The sequence below is a fragment of the Oryctolagus cuniculus genome, chromosome 15, assembly GCF_051225735.1.
Source record: "Oryctolagus cuniculus isolate XC-2025 breed Fujian yellow rabbit chromosome 15, ASM5122573v1, whole genome shotgun sequence".
NCBI classification, from domain to species: domain Eukaryota; kingdom Metazoa; phylum Chordata; class Mammalia; order Lagomorpha; family Leporidae; genus Oryctolagus; species Oryctolagus cuniculus.
Genome location: NC_142881.1, coordinates 61,875,845 through 61,893,584, shown reverse-complemented (window position 1 = coordinate 61,893,584; position 17,740 = coordinate 61,875,845). Strand labels below are relative to the sequence as shown.

At 57.3% G+C, this 17,740-nt stretch overlaps 1 protein-coding gene across 2 annotated transcripts in view; it reads right to left on the bottom strand.

Moving 5' to 3' along the window:
* ADAMTS14 (ADAM metallopeptidase with thrombospondin type 1 motif 14) overlaps positions 1-5,157 on the bottom strand; it is a 74,512-nt gene extending 69,355 nt beyond the window's left edge. For both annotated transcript variants that reach the window (XR_016221680.1, XM_089314114.1), the window contains exons 1-2: positions 4,840-5,157; positions 2,925-3,346 (exon numbers count right to left, since the gene is read on the bottom strand). Coding sequence is in view for 1 of the 2 variants with exons in the window: in XM_089314114.1 (XP_089170240.1) it covers positions 2,925-3,346; positions 4,840-4,924 (507 nt within the window). In the remaining variant the exon portion in view is untranslated. The remainder of the gene's footprint in view (positions 1-2,924; positions 3,347-4,839) is intronic.
* Between the last annotated feature and the right edge of the window lie 12,583 nt (positions 5,158-17,740).

Below are 17,740 nucleotides of genomic sequence, written 5' to 3'. Positions count from 1 at the left end.
GGCCACGGGCAGCGCTCACTGCCCTTGCTGCCATCTGTGTTTCTCTCATTTGCTTCTGCTCTCCCCGTGGACTTTGCCCGGGGCCAGCACCCAGTACTTGCTCTGGAAAGACGGAGCATCTGAGACATGAGAGGAATGAGGTTAAGATCCAGGGGCCACGGGAAGGGGCAGAGTTAAGTCTTATCAGGCACACTGCACTGTGGCCCCTGAGTGCAAGCTGAGCTGAGCTGGGTCACTGTGAATCTGCCCCTTGCTCTCCAGGGCACAGGCAGCTCTGCGTGCGTGGGCTGGGAGTGAGGGCTCAGCCCCAGGACCTGTGGGGAGGCACCCAGATGCCAGACTTCAGGGCTGGCCTCTGTAGGCGGCTAGGGCATACCAAAGGCCTGGGCAAAGCCTCAGCCCAGAGAGGACAGGAGCCCCCAGGAGCCCATCCATGGCGGCCTCTGGGCCTGACGCACTACTGCAAACGTCAGAGACCCAGGCCCCCTCTGACAGGGAGTAGCGGCTGCAGGCCCATTTTGGGGGTGCTTGCCTGAGGCCACCAAGCTAATGAACATATCCACCCAGAGGGCTCCAAACATCAGAAATGGCATCTGGGCAATCTCATTCCCAGGCCCAGCCAGCAGCCCACCTCCACCAGACACCAGCCGCAAGCCCAGTGCACAAGCTGTCACTGCACACACCGGGCCGTACAGCTTCCGGGCTGCATCGGGGTCCTGTGCGGCCTGGGTCCCTGCAGCACCGAGCAGCCAGCCATCACCTGCCAGCGGGGTTAACAAGGTGGGTGGGGGGTGACCTACTGGGGGCTATGGACACCTTTCACCCCTGAGGTTCGGAGCGTGTGTTGCCCACCTCCCTGTCCACATCTCACTGCAGGGGAGCCGTCAGACAAGGGCGGCCCGAGCCCTGTCACCCAGGGGCCGCGGTCTTCCTGTGTGACAACTTCAGAGAGAAGCCCCGTGTGAGCCAGCCGAGCTGCCGGCCCCCACCAGCGCCTCCTGTCTCTCGCTGCGTGGACACTCCGTGAGTCACCTGCACCTTCACTGCAGCTCTGATCGAGGGCTCCCCCTGCTCAAGCTTACAACCTGGTCTCAAACACTGCTCAGCAGAACCCCTGCTTGCCCACCTGCAAATTTCCATAAAGGACGCAGCCCTTGGGTTTCTCCCCCAACAGGCAGATTCTGCACCCCAGCAGGTGCTCAGTGATTCTAGCACCCGCGCAGCTTTGAGCCCAGCCACTGCCCAGACCAGGCCTCTTAGTGAGGGCCCAAAAGCCTCCAAGGAGGTACAAACTGGTTCTGCAGAAGGCAAAAGAAAACGAGCTCTTTTATATACAAAGTGCCCGCACTCACACACGCATGCACACACGTGCGCACACACACCCGCATACACGGGATCTGAGACACTCAGTGTATCTCAGGTGTGAGATACATAGGGAGGCAGAGATCGTGGGGAAACGGTCTGGAGTGGCTCCCAAAGGGATGATCATGAAAACAAGGCTGACAGGCACTGGCCTAGACACAAACAGCAGACCCGGGCTGGGAACTGTCTTGTAGGGATGGGGAGATGGGGACGAATGCTCCCCTTGAACCACCCTCTCTCAACGGTCAGAAGGGCGGAAGGACAAGTGAATGCCTTCTTGGAACCCATCAGCTCACACCTGATGTCCCCAGCTAAGTAGAGACCCGGAAAGAGCCGCCCACCAGCGTCTCAGGCTGCCACACCCGCTCACGAGGGGCTCACATGCCAAGGAGGGAGCCACACAGGGAGTGAAGGCTGGCAGCAGTGGATAGTGAGAGAGAGAGAGAGAGAGAGAGAGAGAGAGCAGCCCACTGTGTGGCCCACATCGTGGCACAGTGGGCCAAGCCGCCAGCTGTGCAGTCAGCATCCTGTCTGGAAGCACCAGCTGCTGTGCTTCCGATCCAGCTCCCTGCAAAAGCACCTGGGAAAGCAGTGAGGATGGTCCGAGTGCTTGGGCCCCTGCACCCACGTGGGCGACCCAGATGGACTTCCGGGCTCCTGGCTTTGACCTGCACCAGCACCAGCCTCAGCCATTGTGACCCTCTGGGGAGTTAATCAGTGGACAGGAAACCTCTCTCTCTCTCTCCTCTCTCTCCTCTCTCTCTCTCTTTCTCTGACCGATAAATAAATAAATCAAAAGGAAGAAAGCCAGCCAGCCGGCAGCCCAGCCAGCCACTGTGGTTTCTGGTTTGTAACATGGAGCCAGCTAGCAGGGGCACTGCGCTGTGTGGGAAGAGGAGAGGGTGCTAAAAAGCCTGTGCAGCTGGGACCAGCAGGCTGGCTCTGGGCAGAGAAGAGCAAGGACGTAACACAACAGCAGCAGCAATAACCACATTGGTGACACGACTGAGCCTCGGCCATGCGGCAGTCATGGGCCAGCCCCCATTACATCATTCACATCGGCGAGACAGCCACACGAAGGCAGGGACCAGGTCTGCCCCAGGCACTACAGATCCCTAGCGCCTGGAACAGTAACTACGTGCAGCATGAGGGAGCCCTCCTCTTATGCACAAGGGGAAGAGCCCCGGAGAGGTCAACTCGCCCACATCCCCACGGCTAGTGGGAGGCACAGCCGCCATTCAAAGCCCAGCAGCCGCCAGAGCCCGCCTCCTCCCCCTCCCCCAGTGGTGTTGGGGCCCAAAGCCAAGCAGCCTGAAGTCCAAGCAGGCCCATGGAGGGTGAAGGGTTGCCCCACCCCCGCCAGACAGAACGCAGCCCTGGTGGCCAGCAGACACATGCGCACTCTCTCTCGGAGGCAGCACTGCCCCTGACTTGGGCCACACTGTACCACATGCCCATAGGAATCCCAAACACAGCAGAGGCAAGGAGGGAACCGTGTGAGCCGGGACTGGGTGGGGCAGTTCACAGCTGAACAAGAGAAAAAGTCGTGTCTCATCCCTTACCAATCCATCACAGTTGCTGATGGCAACAGCTGCCCCAGGCATGCCGGTGACACCGCCAGTGTATACACAGTCCTGGTGCAAAGGCTGCCGGAACAGCTCCCGAAAATCCTCCTGCCACTCCACCGAGGCTCCTGGCACCACCAGCCTCCGATTGGGCCGCAGGTGCAAGTGCAGCTGTTCCCCGAAGACAGTCACGTTGAAGTAGAGGAAATAGCGCCCGGCCCCGGTGGTCCGCAGGGGGCTGCGAGGCACCCGCAGGTGACCGGAGTGTGATGGTGGTGGGAGTGGACCGTCCATGTCCATACTCCCCACAGAGGCTGCCGCTGGGCCGGACACCACATGGGAGAGAAAGTGGCCCTGGGAATCCGTGCTGCAGGGCACGGTCACGCCGAAGTCGCTGAGCTTCCCAGAGAGGCGCAGCTCTGTTGAAGGTAAACAGAGTCAGCTCAGTGCAGCCCGCACAGGGACGGGGGCAGCCCCAAGCCCAGAGGACAGCCCTGGGCATTGTCTTAGAAGGACCCCTTAGCCCAGGCTCATTTTTCTACCCGTGGATTCCCCAGTGACTGCCTTTCCACCCATAGATGAATGGTGTTCAGATATGTGGAGAAAAAAATGGCTCCCTGTAGCCCCCAAGCCCTTTTAAAACTTATTAGAAGAAAACAAATGGTGCCAAGCAGAGACTCGTTACTCTAGCAACAAGGCTTCTGATCCTGGGCATCACCCAGAAACGGTCTGAAATTCCACGAAAGCCCCGGTAGCCAGGAGAGAGAGAAGGCCAGGTCTGCCCAAGCCGCCCCAAGGTGCTGAAGTCACCAGCCCGGCCTGGGGCACAGCCCTCCTCGCCAAGCTCCCAAGAATGCAGCTGGTAAAACAAACACACCTAGAAACCCAGGGGATCTCAGGCACGCGACAGGGAGAGGGGCGGGGCGGGAGGGAACGGCCACTCTATTTTTCCAAGGTTAGAAAGAAAACTTTTTCAAGCGCTATAGTGGCCGCTGAGACTTCTGAAAAGCCCAGCCCCAAGCTGGCTAAATATAGATCTTCAAAAATAAAGAGACCCAGGGGGTGACCTGCCCACTTGGGCTGAGTGAAGTGTGAGGTCACGGCCCCATGCTCCAGGCCACAGGCCAGCGCCCCATCCTCACACTGCTCTCCCTGAGCCCAGCCAGGCCAGGGCAGGAATGACAGCTCCCTGGCTTCCAAGCCTGGTGATTCATGGATACGCGTTCGGGAGGAATTTTCATTTCCACACAACCCCATCTCTTGCCTCCGGCTGATAAAACATAGAGAATGAAGTGCTCTGAAAATCCCCTCGGCTCAGCGGGGCTACAGGAGTGCTGATCCCCCACTAGCTCTGCCCCCCCACCATTTTGGCAAAGGACCCCCAAGACTGCTGCAAGAAGGGTCCCACTTTGGCACAGGAACAGGACTGACAGACCAGTGGGCACCCTGCCCAGAGCCCCTGGAGGGCACCCAGCTGCGCGGCGAGGGTGGCGGGTCTCAGAACCCTCTGCTGGCCCGAGGGAAGGGCGCGTGGGTCTGCAGGCGCGCCAGTGCCCGTATTTTCCCGGCAATCACCTGCTAGCCTGCCTCTGTGTGGGACAGGCGGACACTCACCAACATCAGTTGGAGACAGAGCAGTTAGCGGGGGGGAAAAAAAGACACACAGAAGAATAGACGAGACAGATACCAGTCCCTAAAAAGAGACTCGGTGTTCCTCAAATTCTGTCCTGCAGAGAAACCTCGGGGTTGTGCGGATCGCACACGGAGAAGAGAAGAACTCAGCTCTGTCCCGAGTGTGCGCCCTGTCTCGCACCCTTCCGACCGCTGCTCGGCTGGCTCGCGCACCCTCAGGCTGTTCTGATCGCGGGCACCCCAGACCCCTAGCGCCCCTGTGCGCCCGCCCCGCACGCACCTGGGGTCCCGCTGCCCGCGGCGGCGGCACAGAGCGCGCAGTGCAAGGGCAGCAGGCAGGACAGCAGCGCGCCGAACCGAGCCATGTGGCCGTGCGGGGACGCGGGCCCGGCAGGCGCCGAGCCCAGAGCCCCAAGCCGCGGGCTGTGGGCAAAGCTGGGGCGCGCCCCGGGCTGCCTGAGAGCCGCTGAAGGCCTCCGCGTCCTGCCCGCTCGCTCCCGGACCCCCGCGCGGCGCCGCCGCCTGGACCGTTGGCTCCGGGTGCCCCAGGCTGCCGGCGGGAGAGTGGAGCCAGCTGCCGGCCGGTCGCGGTCCGCCTGCGCCGAGAGGCTCCGGGCCGCGGCGGGAGCCTACAAGGGCGGCGGGGCGGGCCGGGGGTGGGCACACCGGGCGGGGCGGGGCCGGGGCGGGGGGCGCCGCGCACCCGGAGGCGGGGCGCGAGGCTGGGGCGAGCGAGCGTGCGTCCGGGATCGGAAGTGCCACGCGGAGCCCGAGCAGGGGCTCCTGCGCACGGGGGCGGTTGTCACCGCAGACGCCTGGGCTCTTCAGGCTCATGGCCCAAACTGGCTTCCCAAAGCCGCGGCGCCCCGTCTCAGCCGCAGGGCCCGCTTGCTACCTACCGTTCCAGAGCCCCGTTTGGGGGCCGAGGGACGGTGAGCCCCCAGGAGCAAGCCTCTCATTCTTTCTCTCGTGAAATCTTGATGCTGCCACCAACCATCCACCCCTTCGATCTACCCATTCCACAGACTGCGGCTCCCTGGGCCCCAGGGCACACAGGCTGGCCTGTGTCCTAGCCTAGAGCAGAGCTGCGCCGGGCCAGGAGCACGCACTCAGGCCTTCACAGACAGCCCTGATTCAAATCCCAGCCTGTGTGTCTGCCAAACGGGGGTTACCTGGAGCACAGAACAGAAGCTCAGTAAATGACAGCAGCCCTCCCCTTCCTCCCCTGGCACCAAGGTGGGAAGCAGCAGGAGCCTGAGAGAGGAGGGCCAGCGCTCATGTGGCCATGGTGTGGAAAACAGTTCAGCACTCAGGGCCACCCGCTCAACAGAAAACCGATGCTTTTGCTTTTCTCGGACAATTTGCAAACAAACTGTATTCCAGAACTCCGGAGGTGGGGATTGGAGATAGGAGGTTTGGGTTTGTTTTTTTTTTCCTGGAAATTGGCATAAAGACTCCTTGGAGTGGTGCAGAGGCCCCGTGGGGCCAGCACGCTCATGCAGCAGGTCACGGAGCCAGAGGCTGGGTGCCAGGCAGCACCGAGATGCCCGCTTATTTGGAAATGGCACAGCCGGACGGCTCCACGTTAAGCTGGGAAGAACAGAGTTCCTCTTCCTCCTCCTCCTTCTGCCCCTTTAACACCTGAGGACTCCAGAGCTGGTGGGGTTCTGTGTGTGTATGTGTATGTGTGTGTGTGTATGTGAGAGAGAGAGAGAGAGAGAGTGAGAGGTGTGTGTGTGTGTGTGAGAGAGAGAGAGAGAGAGAGGGAGAGGTGTGTGTGTGTGTGAGAGAGAGAGAGAGGTTGTGGGGGGGAGGAGAGAGAGAGAGAGAAGGAAAGGTTATGTGGGGGGAGAGAGGGAGAGAGAGAGGGAGAGATGTGTATGTGTGTGTGTGAGAGAGAGAGAGGTTGTGTGTGTGTGCGTGTGTGTGTGAGAGAGAGAGAGAGAGAAAGGTTATGTGGGGGGGAGGGAGAGGGAGGGAGAGAGAGAGGAAGAGAGGTGTGTGTGTGTGGGAGAGAGAGGGAGAGGTTGTGTGTGTGTGAGAGAGGTTGTGTGTGTGCGTGTGTGTGGGAGAGAGAGAGAGGTTGTGTGTGTGCATGTGTGTGTGTGAGAGAGAGAGAGAGGGAGAGAGGTTGTGTGAGTGTGTGTGTGAGGGGGGAGAGGTGTGTGTGTGAGAGAGAGAGAGAGGGAGAGAGAGAAGGAGAGAGAGAGGGAGATTGTGTGTGTGAGAGAGAGGGGGGAGAAGTGTGTGTATGAGAGAGAGAGATAGGGAGAGAGAAAGAGAGAGGGAGATATGTGTGTGTGTGTGTGAGGGGGGAGGTGTGTGTGTGTGAGAGAGAGAGAGGAAGAGAGAGAGAGACAGGGAGAGGTTGTATGTGTGTGTGAGAGAGAGGGAGAGGTGTGTGTGTGTGTGTGTGAGGGGGGAGGTGTGTGTGTGTGAGAGAGAGAGAGGAAGAGAGAGAGAGACAGGGAGAGGTTGTATGTGTGTGAGAGAGAGAGGGAGAGGTTGTGTGTGAGAGAGAGAGAGAGAGAGAGAGAGGGAGAGGTGTGTGTGTGAGAGAGAGAGAGAGAGGGAGAGGTTGTGTATGTGTGTGTGTGTGAGAGAGAGAGAGAGACAGACAGAGAGAGAGAGAGAGAGAGGGAGGGAGAGACACTGACTGACTGTAGGAGAGGCTGGGACATGTCCAGGCTGGAGTCATTTGATTCTAGCCCTTCCCTTCTCAAGGTCTCGGTTCTCCAAGCTGTCAGGTGGGGACAGGTGGCCCACTGCTTCAGGCCATCACAGAGGAACTCCTCTAGAAAACTCAAGGGCCCCAGCTCCACTCTACCCCCTTCTTCCTGCCTCAAGAGGGCCAGATGGCAGCTGGGACCCCAGAGCCTGACTCAGGAGCCGAGAGCCCGGGCCTTCCCTGGAACAGCCTTGGCAAACAGCAGGCAGAACCTCATCCTGTTTCTCTGCCCCACCCCCTTCCCAGGGGCCACAATGGCTGCTTTTGTTGGCAAGTGTTGGGTGCCTGATCTCCCTCCCACTGAGCAGGGACTCATTAGGACGTGGGGCATAACTCAGAGTCTGGGACAAAAGTGGGGAGAGAGCGGGGTGGCCCCACTCCTGGGGCTGAACAGGGCCAAAGCAAAGAAACGGCAGGCGTTGGCTGGGGATACCCCTGGGAAGCGAGGTCTGGGTTTCCCTGCCTCCTGCTCTTGGGCTGTGCATGGAACACAACAGCTTGGTTGTCTCTGGCGGCAGTCTCCCAACACCTGCCCAGCACCCCTTCTTTCAGTCCCAGGCCCAGGGCAGGAGGATGTAAGAAGCAGGTGCTGCTGGGAGCCAGCACCCAGTTGGAAGATGTGGCGCCTGCATGAGAAAGCCCAGAAACCAGGGGAGATGGGGAGGACAGTGCCGAGGCTGGACAAGCAGCATCACCTGTCCTCATTGGGGGACTTCCAGGACAGAGGCGGCTGTGGGGAAGGGTTTGCGGGAGACAGAGACGGGAGCTGAGGCATCCATGGGACAGGCGGTGAGGAAGGTGCTCCTGGCCCAGGCATAGCCATGAGGACTGTGGACCTGAGTGGGTGTCCCAGGCAGGAGATGGGCAGGCCGCACTGGGTAGCGAGGCGACCCCGGAAGAGCCCTCGTCCAGGCAGGCAGGGGAGAAGGATGGTGCTGAGAGGAGGCTGTGTCAAGAGCTTGAGGAGTGGGGAATGAGCTGCCCGGGGCTCCGGCAACCCCAGGGCTTCACCTGAGGAAGCAGCTGGTCCCAGCCTCCAGCTGTGCTCCTCTGAACACAGGCCAGGATCCAAGACTTGGAGCTACAGGGGCTCTGAGACAATCTCCAATCCAGTGCCCAAGCCCCATTTTACAGTTAGATAAACTGAGGTCTGGAGAGGAAGGGGGACACGCCTCTGGTCACGCTGCCACTTAGGAGGAAAGCCAAATCTCCTGACCTCACACCCGAGAGCACTGCACTCTCGTCTGTAGAAACACCAGGTCCCTGCAAGGTGAAGATGCAGCGGCTCAGGTTAAGAACAAATGTCCCCAGCTCGGGGGGAGAGACACGATGCGTCCCTCCCAAGGAAGCAGGCGTGTACAGCTGAGACAGGTGTCTGCAGCAGAAGCCGGGGTGACGGGGGGAGGAGCGCAGGGCTGCCCCGGCCCAGGCACAGGTGGCTCTCGTTTGCTGAGTACCAGTGGCAGAGGGTCCTCATCCCAGAGCCCTGGTGTGAGCAGTGACGAGTGGGCTCGGAAATACCCAGGAGGACAGAGAAGCCACCACCGTCCACCCTACCCAGCCTGCTAGGCGGCGAGACAGCCAGGCTACCCTAGCCACCTCCCACCTGCCACACCCACCGCCTGCAAGTCCAATGGAGTCAGGACCAAAGGGTCTTCCACGCACAGCTACTTCTTGCCCCCTCAGACGCACGCCTGCCCAACCCCACCACCAGCACCCTCTCCAGACACTGCCACGGTCATGTCCTGATGGTTCTCCCCACTACTGTCTGGCCACAGCAGCTCTTCCGCAGTTGCATCCAGAAAAGGCATTTGAGACACACCTCACACACGCAGCACTCTTTACTATCAAACTTCCAGAGGCTCTGTCACCCTTGGGATGGAGACTCCCGGCCACCCATCCTCCGGCCTCCGCATCCTTCCTAGCTCCTCGCAGGCTTTGTGCCTCAGGGTCTTTGCACAGGCTCTCTCCTCTGCCCTGAAGACTCTGTCCTTCCTCTTCACCCAGGCAATCCTGCTATCTTCAGATGCTCTCCTATCAGTAGTTGCTTCCTGAAGTGCCCCCAGCCTCCCCACGGGGTCAGACGCCCCTGCTGTTGGGCCAGCTCCCCCCAGCCTCCCCACGGGGTCAGACGCTCCTGCTGTTGGCCCAGGTCCGATCTCCTTCACAGCAGCTCTCATGGTTGACTTCCACCTGCTTCTGTGTGAGCCACAAATCAACACCTGCTTCTCTCCAGGGAGCAGACACCGCGGACCACACGTCCTCACCGCATCCCCAGTGCCTGTCTTATATTGGGCACACAGGAGACCCCCAGTAAGGATTACGTTAATTCTCAGATGAAGGGAGTGAGAGAAAGAATGGCTCCTGGAGAACCTGGGGAGTTCAGCGCTTCCCCGAGCAGCCGTTCAGGGAACGCTGCAGACACGCTTGGAAGTTCTGAGTTCACCATCAGCGAGACAGGCACAGCCTCCAGCAGAGGGCAGGAATGGGGGGACGGGCTGCTCCTCTGCTCCCCCCAGCCTTGGAATAACACCTCCACAGCTAGCACTCGCCGGCCAGGCACTCGACACGTGTGCCTCAATTCCCACAGCAGCCATGCAAAGTCAACATCCTCATCCCCAAGGGTGGGCGAGGCCAAGGCTCTGCCCCAGTGATGACAGCTGGTGAATTTCAGAGCCATGTTCAACCCCGAGATGGATTCCAGCTCACAGGCTCCCTCCGGCCCCTTCGAAATCACACAGTTCATTGTGTGTCCCTTTTGTGTGCAAAAATGATAACATATTCAGACACACACCACCCTCCCACTCTACAGATGGGCAAATTGAGGCCCAGAGAGCATAGGTGGCTTCATGAGGCCACACGGTTTGATCATTCAGGGGCGGGATAATACCCCAAGTCTCCTGGTGGTCTGAGACCACCAAAGATACTGGTTCCTTCCACCAGGACCTCGACTCCTTTGCCCATTCAGGGTTGGTTCCCACCTCAACCCAAAGGAAGAGGAGGAAGAGTCTGGAAGACTTCCTCCAGCCACCTGTGAGCTGCAGCCCTATAAGTCAGTGGCTCTCAAATCCAAGTGTCGCCGGCAAGCCCGCATCAGCACCACCTGGGAGTTTGTAGGAATGCACATTCCCAGGCCCCTTCCCAGACCTTCTAAAGAAAAAACTCTGGAGGTGGGGCCCAGCACTGTGTGTGTGTGCATTAAAGATTTTATTTATCTGAAAGGTGGAGTGACAGAGAGAGAGAGGGAGATCTTCCATCCGCTAGTTTGCTGCCCCAAATGACTGCAGTGGCCCCGGCTGGGCAAGGTTGAAGCCAGGAGCCTGGAACTCCATCGAGGTCTCCCATGTGGGTGCAGGGGCCCAAGCACTTGGGCCATCTTCCATTGCGCCAGCAGCATTAGAAGGGAGCTGCATCAGAAGTGGAGTAGCTGGGCCTCGAACCAGGGCTCGGATAGGGGATACTGGTGCCTCAAGCAACAGCTGTGCAACAACGCCCCAGCAATCTGTGCCGTGACACTTCGCCAGGGGATTCTGATACGTGCGCAAACTTAAGAGCCTGTGTTCTAAGCAAAAGCCTTGAAAACAGGGACAAATTAGAGAACAAACTCACGCACTGAGGCCCCGCGACCTGTACCTAATTAAGGGCCGCGCTGGCCACGTCCCGTGCACAGTCTCCAAAGCCCAGCCGGCTGTATCTGAACTCCAGGAGCCGGGCAGAGCTCCAGGAGCGAGCGAATGAGCCGGGAGAGGCCGTGCCGGGGCCTTCCTCCGCATCACCCCTCTCCTCGTCCCCCAGCGCTCCCTCTGCACAGTTCTTGGCAAGTGTCTGATGACTGTATCTAGGCGACCCGGATGGGTTAAGTTAACCACAGTGATTTGTCACGCATTACAGAGCAGCCGATACCCCCGAGGCCAGCTGCACCATGAGCTCAGTGAGCAACAGCGCTGTCTGTGCCTGCGTGTGGACGTGGGGTGGGGGCCGCGGGCAGAGGCGGGAGGGGAAGGCAGGCCAGCTGTCCTTCCGGAACTCAGGTTCTGACGCCTTCTTGCCTGTAACTGCAGCTTTATGGCTGCCACATCAGCGTCCTCCTGAGCAAAGTCCAGGGAGGCCCCTGGTACTGGCCCTCTAGATTCAAGGGAGGCAAACAGGAAAGCAGAGCCTGTACCCATTTCTCGGAGTCCTGGGGGGTGAGCGAGGGACTCGGGGGGAGCCTGTCCCTCACAAGCCTTTGTCCCAACCCTGGTGTCCTCTTCAGCACCACGTGTGGCGTCCTGCAGCCACAAGGGGCCAGACCACCACACTGTCCCTTCCTCCAGATCAGTCAGAGTCCTCTGGGTGGCAGGTAACAAAACACAACAACAAAATAAACACGCCTCAATTTCTTATCTCATTTTATCAAAAGGAATTCTGGAAAAAGTGCAATTCTGGGTCTGGTTACTTTGGCAGCCCAACAGAATCTCCAGCACCCTGGCTCCTCCCTCCTTCCACTCTGCCAGGCCTGGTGGTTAGCTTCCTTCTCAGGCTGAGCCCCTCGTAGTAACAAAATGGCTGCATTTTCTTCAGGCCATGGAAGATGGCCCGAGTGCTTGGGCCCCTGCACCTACATGGGAGACCCGAATGGAGTTCCAGGCTCCTGGCTTCAACCTTGCCCAGCCGGGGCCACTGCAGTCATTTGGGGGAACAAACAAGCAGATGGAAGATCTCTCTCTCTCTCTCTCTCTCTCTCTGTCACTCCACCGTTGACACACATTCACCAAATGCAGTAGTGACCAGAGGCAATGCAAGAGGAAGTTCTTTCTTACCTCCCCCCCCCTTTTTTTTTTCAGCCAGAGTTACAGAGAGAGAGAGAGAGAGAGAGAGATCTTCCATCCACTGGTTCACTTCCAGATGGCCACAATGGCCAGCACGGGGCCAGGCCGAAACCAGGAGCTTCTTCTAGGTCTCCCACGTGGGTGGCAGGGGCCCAAGCATTTAGCCCATCTTCTGCTGTTTTCCCAGGCCATTAGCAGGGAGCTGGTTCAGAAGTAGAACATCCAGGACTTGAACCAGTGCTCACTTGGGATGCTGGCACTGTAGCCAGCGGCTCTACCTGCTGCGCCACAATGCTGGCCCCTCTCCCCATCTTTTAAAAGATTTCATTATGCTGATGCTCAAACAAGCACAGAAGACAGAAGAGTACGAAGCCCACCCCCCAAGTACTCATCACCCAGTTTCCATCACTGACCACAGGGCCAGCCTTGTGTCATTTCTTCCCTTTCCCCGACATACCCGGGTTGTTTTAAAACTAATCCCAGAAGCACTTCACACAGCAGACTCCTAGAATGACATTTGCTGTAAATAACACTCTGACCTCAGAATCAACCCTTAAGGCTTCCTGGTCTGGCTGGAAGACCTGCGAGAGCATTTCAGGCATGGAAAGCCAAGACTCTGTGGCAAAAAAATATGCTACACGGAGGATCTCTGTGAGACCTCAGTGGAAAGAAAGGGTCATCAAAGAAGGATGTACTCTTCTCTGAAGGGAGGAGAGAACACCCACTTTGCTTACAGCTGTGTCCAAATACCGATGGAGTCTATTATGTCACAAAAGGCTTCCATAGCCTTGGTAGTCCATGGCAAGAGCCTCGGGTGATCACTGACGTCATAAATTAGAGTGTTAATTGTTAAAGGAACAACGGAAGTCACTGTGCACTTCCTCCCCACGTAGGACCTCTGTCTCTAATGAGTTGTACTATGAGAATCGACTGCAAATTTTGTTCCCAAACTGTGCTCTATATGGTGTGTGTGTGCATGGGTGCAAACTGTTGAAATCTATGCTAATCCTGGAGTTGGTCCTCTGTATATAAAATCAAACTAAAAATGAGCCATAATGAAGAAGGAGATGGGAGAGGGAGATGGAGGTGGGATGGGAGTTGGGTGGGGGGAGGGTGAGTATGGGGGAAAGAACCTAAAGTTGTATCCATGAAAAAATGCATTCATTAAATAAAAACTAAAAAAAAAAAAAAAAAAAAAAAATCCCAGACTGCACCTCCCATTTAGGATCAGTAACTAGCAGATACAGACTCTTCTTCAAAAGCAACATCAAAACAACATCCATGACAAAAACCACAATGTCTATGTCACACTTAACAAATGTTATTCACAAGGACCCCTTCAAGTCACACAAGCCAGCCCGGCAGGTCTCCCCAGCTGCCCCACCACATCTATCTTATCTCATTTTGCATCAGGATCCAAACCAAGTCTACACAGGGCATGGGGATGCTGTGTCTCACGCAGTGGGTGAACTCCCCCTGGAGCCAGCCCCAGCCCCTGCCTGCTGTGTAAGGGAACTGCACGGGAACCCAGCCACCTCCACTGTTTATGTGTGCTGGGGTTCACCTTATGCTATGGAGACAGCACAGCTGCAAAGCCCAAAGTGTTGACCACGTGGCCTCTGCAGAAGACATTTTCCAGCCCCTGATCTAAAGCACCCCTTCCCATTTATTACCCCAGGGTTTTTTGCTTGCTTGTTTGGTTTTGGTTGGTGTTTTGGCTAGACAAACCAGGACATCTGTCCTATAGAATTTCCCATACTCCTGTGCCTCGTTCCAAGGACAAGGTGAACCTCAGAGGGCCCTGGAAGCAAAGTCTGCTCTTACGTGTCAGGGTCAGCCCATCTGACGAGGGGTGAGATTCCTCTCAGGACGCAGGAGGCTGCCCACGGGAAGATGAACCAAGCTGGGCTCCCATGGGAGGGGAGGAAAGGGAGGGAACAGTTACAGGGAGGGAAACCAAGGGTGATTCCAGCCTCCCCAAGGAACACTGGGCTGGCCGAGCCTCCCTTGGCTCTACACACTCAGGGCCCTCCAGCCCAGGACACTTCCTGTCTCACCTTCCAAGTCAGGTTCTGTGGTGGAATGAGAAGGCCACGCCAAGATGGCCGCTGGCAAGCGAGTGTCAGTTACTCAGGAGTGGCTTCAGAAACCCCCCTGGGAAACCCCCTGGGAAACCACCTGGCAACAGGCTGTGATTGGATGGCTTTGGAAACCACATGGCAACGGAGCCTGCCTGGCAACAGGCTGTGATTGCATGGCTTCAGATACTGCCTAGCAACAGACTGTGATTGGTTAGGGATTAAACTGCCCCTTGACCAGATTGGCTACCTTGGCTATTTAAGCGTCTGCACCAACTGAAATAAAGGAGTCTGTGGGCTGCTCGCCTCTGGCCCGCTTTCACCCGACTCGCGGGGTCTGTGTGGTGACTCCCGCCTCTTGCCCCCACCACGCTCCTCCTCTCAGAACGAATCCACAGCAACAGGGTTCCACATGTGACAACACAAACTCCAGCTCTGTGCTGGACATCACAGGTGCACAGGTGGCCAGGGCAGCCACTCCATGGGAGGGGATGGCTATTCCAGGGTGGGGTGACATGCGGGGACAGGACACAGTGCTGGAGGAGAAATGCTTCCTGGAGGAAGTGTATTGCAGCAGAGACCTGAGGATGATCAGGGGACAGCTGATAAGAGGGAGAGGTCTCAGCACGGAGAGCCACGGGGCTCGTGGAAGAAACCAAAAGGAGGCCAGGGGCCAAGGGGCTGCAGGGGGTGGTGCGGTCAGAGCCTGAAAGACCCCATTCGGAGCCCTGGCCCATTTGGGGAGCTCTCAGCAGTCACTAGAGGGTTCCTTGAGGGCAAAAGTGGTGTGGAGATTTGGAAAGCTTGTGAGATGTAAAACGTCTTCTCAGGGCAGACTTTGGCATAGCAGATGCCTCGCCACTCAGGATGCCAGCATCCAGGCTAGAGTACCTGGTCTGAGTCTACCTGCTCCCTTCCAACCTTGGGAGGCCACACCCTGGGAGTACTTGGGCCCCTGCCACCCATGTGGGAGCCCTGGATGGAGCTCCAGGCTCCTAGTTTCCCACCTGGCCCAGCCAAGGCCATTGCAGGCATTTGGGGAGTGAACCAGCAGATGGAAAATCAATCTCTCTCTCTCTCTCTCTCTCTCTCTCTCTCTCTCTCTCTCTAATAAAATGAAAATGAATGCAAAAGTAAATAAAATGTTAAACCTCACTTGCGCTGAGGCACTGCAGTCAACCAGGGCTGTGTGTGGCTGTGCTGAGAGCTAACAGGGGTGAAGCTGTTAAGACAGAGTGGGAGGACTGGGGCCGGCACTGTGGCATAATGGGTTAAAGCCCCAGCCTAAAGCGTCGACATCCCATATGGGCACCAGTTCGAGTCCCAACTGCTCCTTTTCCAATCCAGTTCTCTGCTATGGCCTGGGAAAGCAGTAGAAGATGGCCCAAGTCCTTGGGCCCCTGTACCCACGTGGGAGACCCAGAAGAAGCTCCTGGCTTCAGATTGGCTCAGCTCTGGCTGTTGCGGCCATTTGGGGAGTGAACCAGCGGAATGGAAGACCACTCTCTCTCTGGCTCTACCTCTCTCTGTAACTCTTTCAAATAAATATAATATATATTTAAAAAAAAAAAAGTGAGAGGGGCCGGCACTGGCGTAGTGGGTAAAGCTGCTGTCTGTGATGCCAGCATCCCATATGGATGCCAGATCAAGTCCCAGCTGCTCCACTTCCTATCCAGCTCCCTGCTAATGGCCTGGGGAGAGCAGTGGAGGAAGGCCCAAGTGTTTGGGCCCCTGCCACCCCTGTGGGAGACTCAGAAGAAGCTCCTAGCTCCAGGCTTCAGCCCGGGCCAGCCCCAGCCATTACAGCCATTTGGGGAGTGAACCAGCAAATTCTCTCTTTATCTCTCTCTCTCTCTGTCTCTCTCTCTGTAATTCTTTCAAAATAATAAATCTTTAAAAAAAAAAACAAAGAGTAGGAAGTGTGCCTATAACAGTGTCCTGCCTTCTTAAAAGACAGCAAATATGTATTAAAGTCCATGTCTTAATTTTGCAGCTGTATATGTAATTTCTATTTTAGTATTTATATAACACTATGCATTTCATTATGTAATATATAAAATCATATACTACCATATAGTAATATATTAGTAATTGAATATAAAGCATATGCTATCATTAGGTGTACACATATAAGTTATATATCAACATAAAATATAACAACACATAATTTGATGCATGCTACATTTCGCCAATCCATAGGAAATGGCTGTGCCGAGGCCTGTCTTTGGAAAAACTAGAACTAGAATATTCTGTGCTGCATATTTTCAGGGCAGTGGGGAAGCAGCCCTGAAATAGCACCTCGGGGGTGGTTTCCTGTCTGTCCAAGCCAGTTTTGCACCAAGAGGCACCCTGGGCCATGACCCCCTGTGGAAAACGAGCACAGGAATACACACGCCCTGCTGGGAGGGGCACGAGGACAGCAGCCTGGCCCATGTCCAGAGGCTCGGTAAGACCCAGGGCCCAGGGAGGGCTGCAGTGCCAGTGCTGCCCTCTCTCAGGCCTGAGTGGCTGGGAGGACCCCACCAAACACAGGCCAGCCAGGTGGGCACCTGCCCTCTTCCGCACTGGGGGAGGCAGCGATGGCCACATGCAGCCCTGGGGACTCACTTTCACAAGCCTGACCTCAGATGGCCAGAAGTCGAAAGCTGCCATCTGTGTGTCCTCTAAAGGGACAATTGTTTTGCCTTGGGGGCCAGCACCATGGTTCACTTGGTTAATCCTCCGCCTGCGGCGCCGGTATCCCATATGGGCGCCGGGTTCTAGTCCCAGTTGCTCCTCTTCCAATCCAGCTAGCTCTCTGCTGTGGCCTGGGAGGGCAGTGGAGGATGGCCCAGGTGCTTGGGTTCCTGCACCTGCGTGGGAGACCAGGAGGAAGCACCTGGCTCCTGGCTTAGGATCGGCGCAGCGCTGTCCGTGGCAGCCATTTGGGGGGTGAACCAAAGGAAGGAAGACCTTTCTCTCTCTGTATCTCTCTCACTGTCTGTAACTCTACATGTCTAATAAAAAAAATTAAATTAAAAAAAAAGGGACAGACGCCTTTACTTGCTAGCCACGGACACTGATTGAGCACCTGCTGTATGCTGTATGACTGGCACTGGGGAACATGCCACTCAGACCCCAGCAGACAGTCTGCTCCCACTCTCTACCCACCAGTCCAGTTCAGATGCCTTGAACGTCCACCTGCCCATGATGCACCAAGCGGCAATGATGGCGTGGCGTGTGACGTCCACCATTCGCTGGGAGTCAGGGGGCCGTGGCCAACCAGCTGGCTGCTGTCGGCAGCCCCTCCAAGCCCTGCATCACAGCTGTGAGTGGGCAGATGAACTAGCCTCTGCGGCCTCGGAGCCCTGAGGGGCCGTGAGTCAGCCCCCAGGCCTCGCCCAGCCTGGGATTCCTCCCCCCACCCCCCGCCTCCCGCGTCTACCTGGCCAGCTAGGAGAATACCTCCCAGTCCTTGCTCGGCGGCCCCTTCCTCCCTCAAACTGTGGTGGGCACAGACGCAGCTACTGTCTCGCGCCAGCGAGCAAGCGCTCGGTGCTCCCGCTTCCGCCCTGCGTCCGTTCC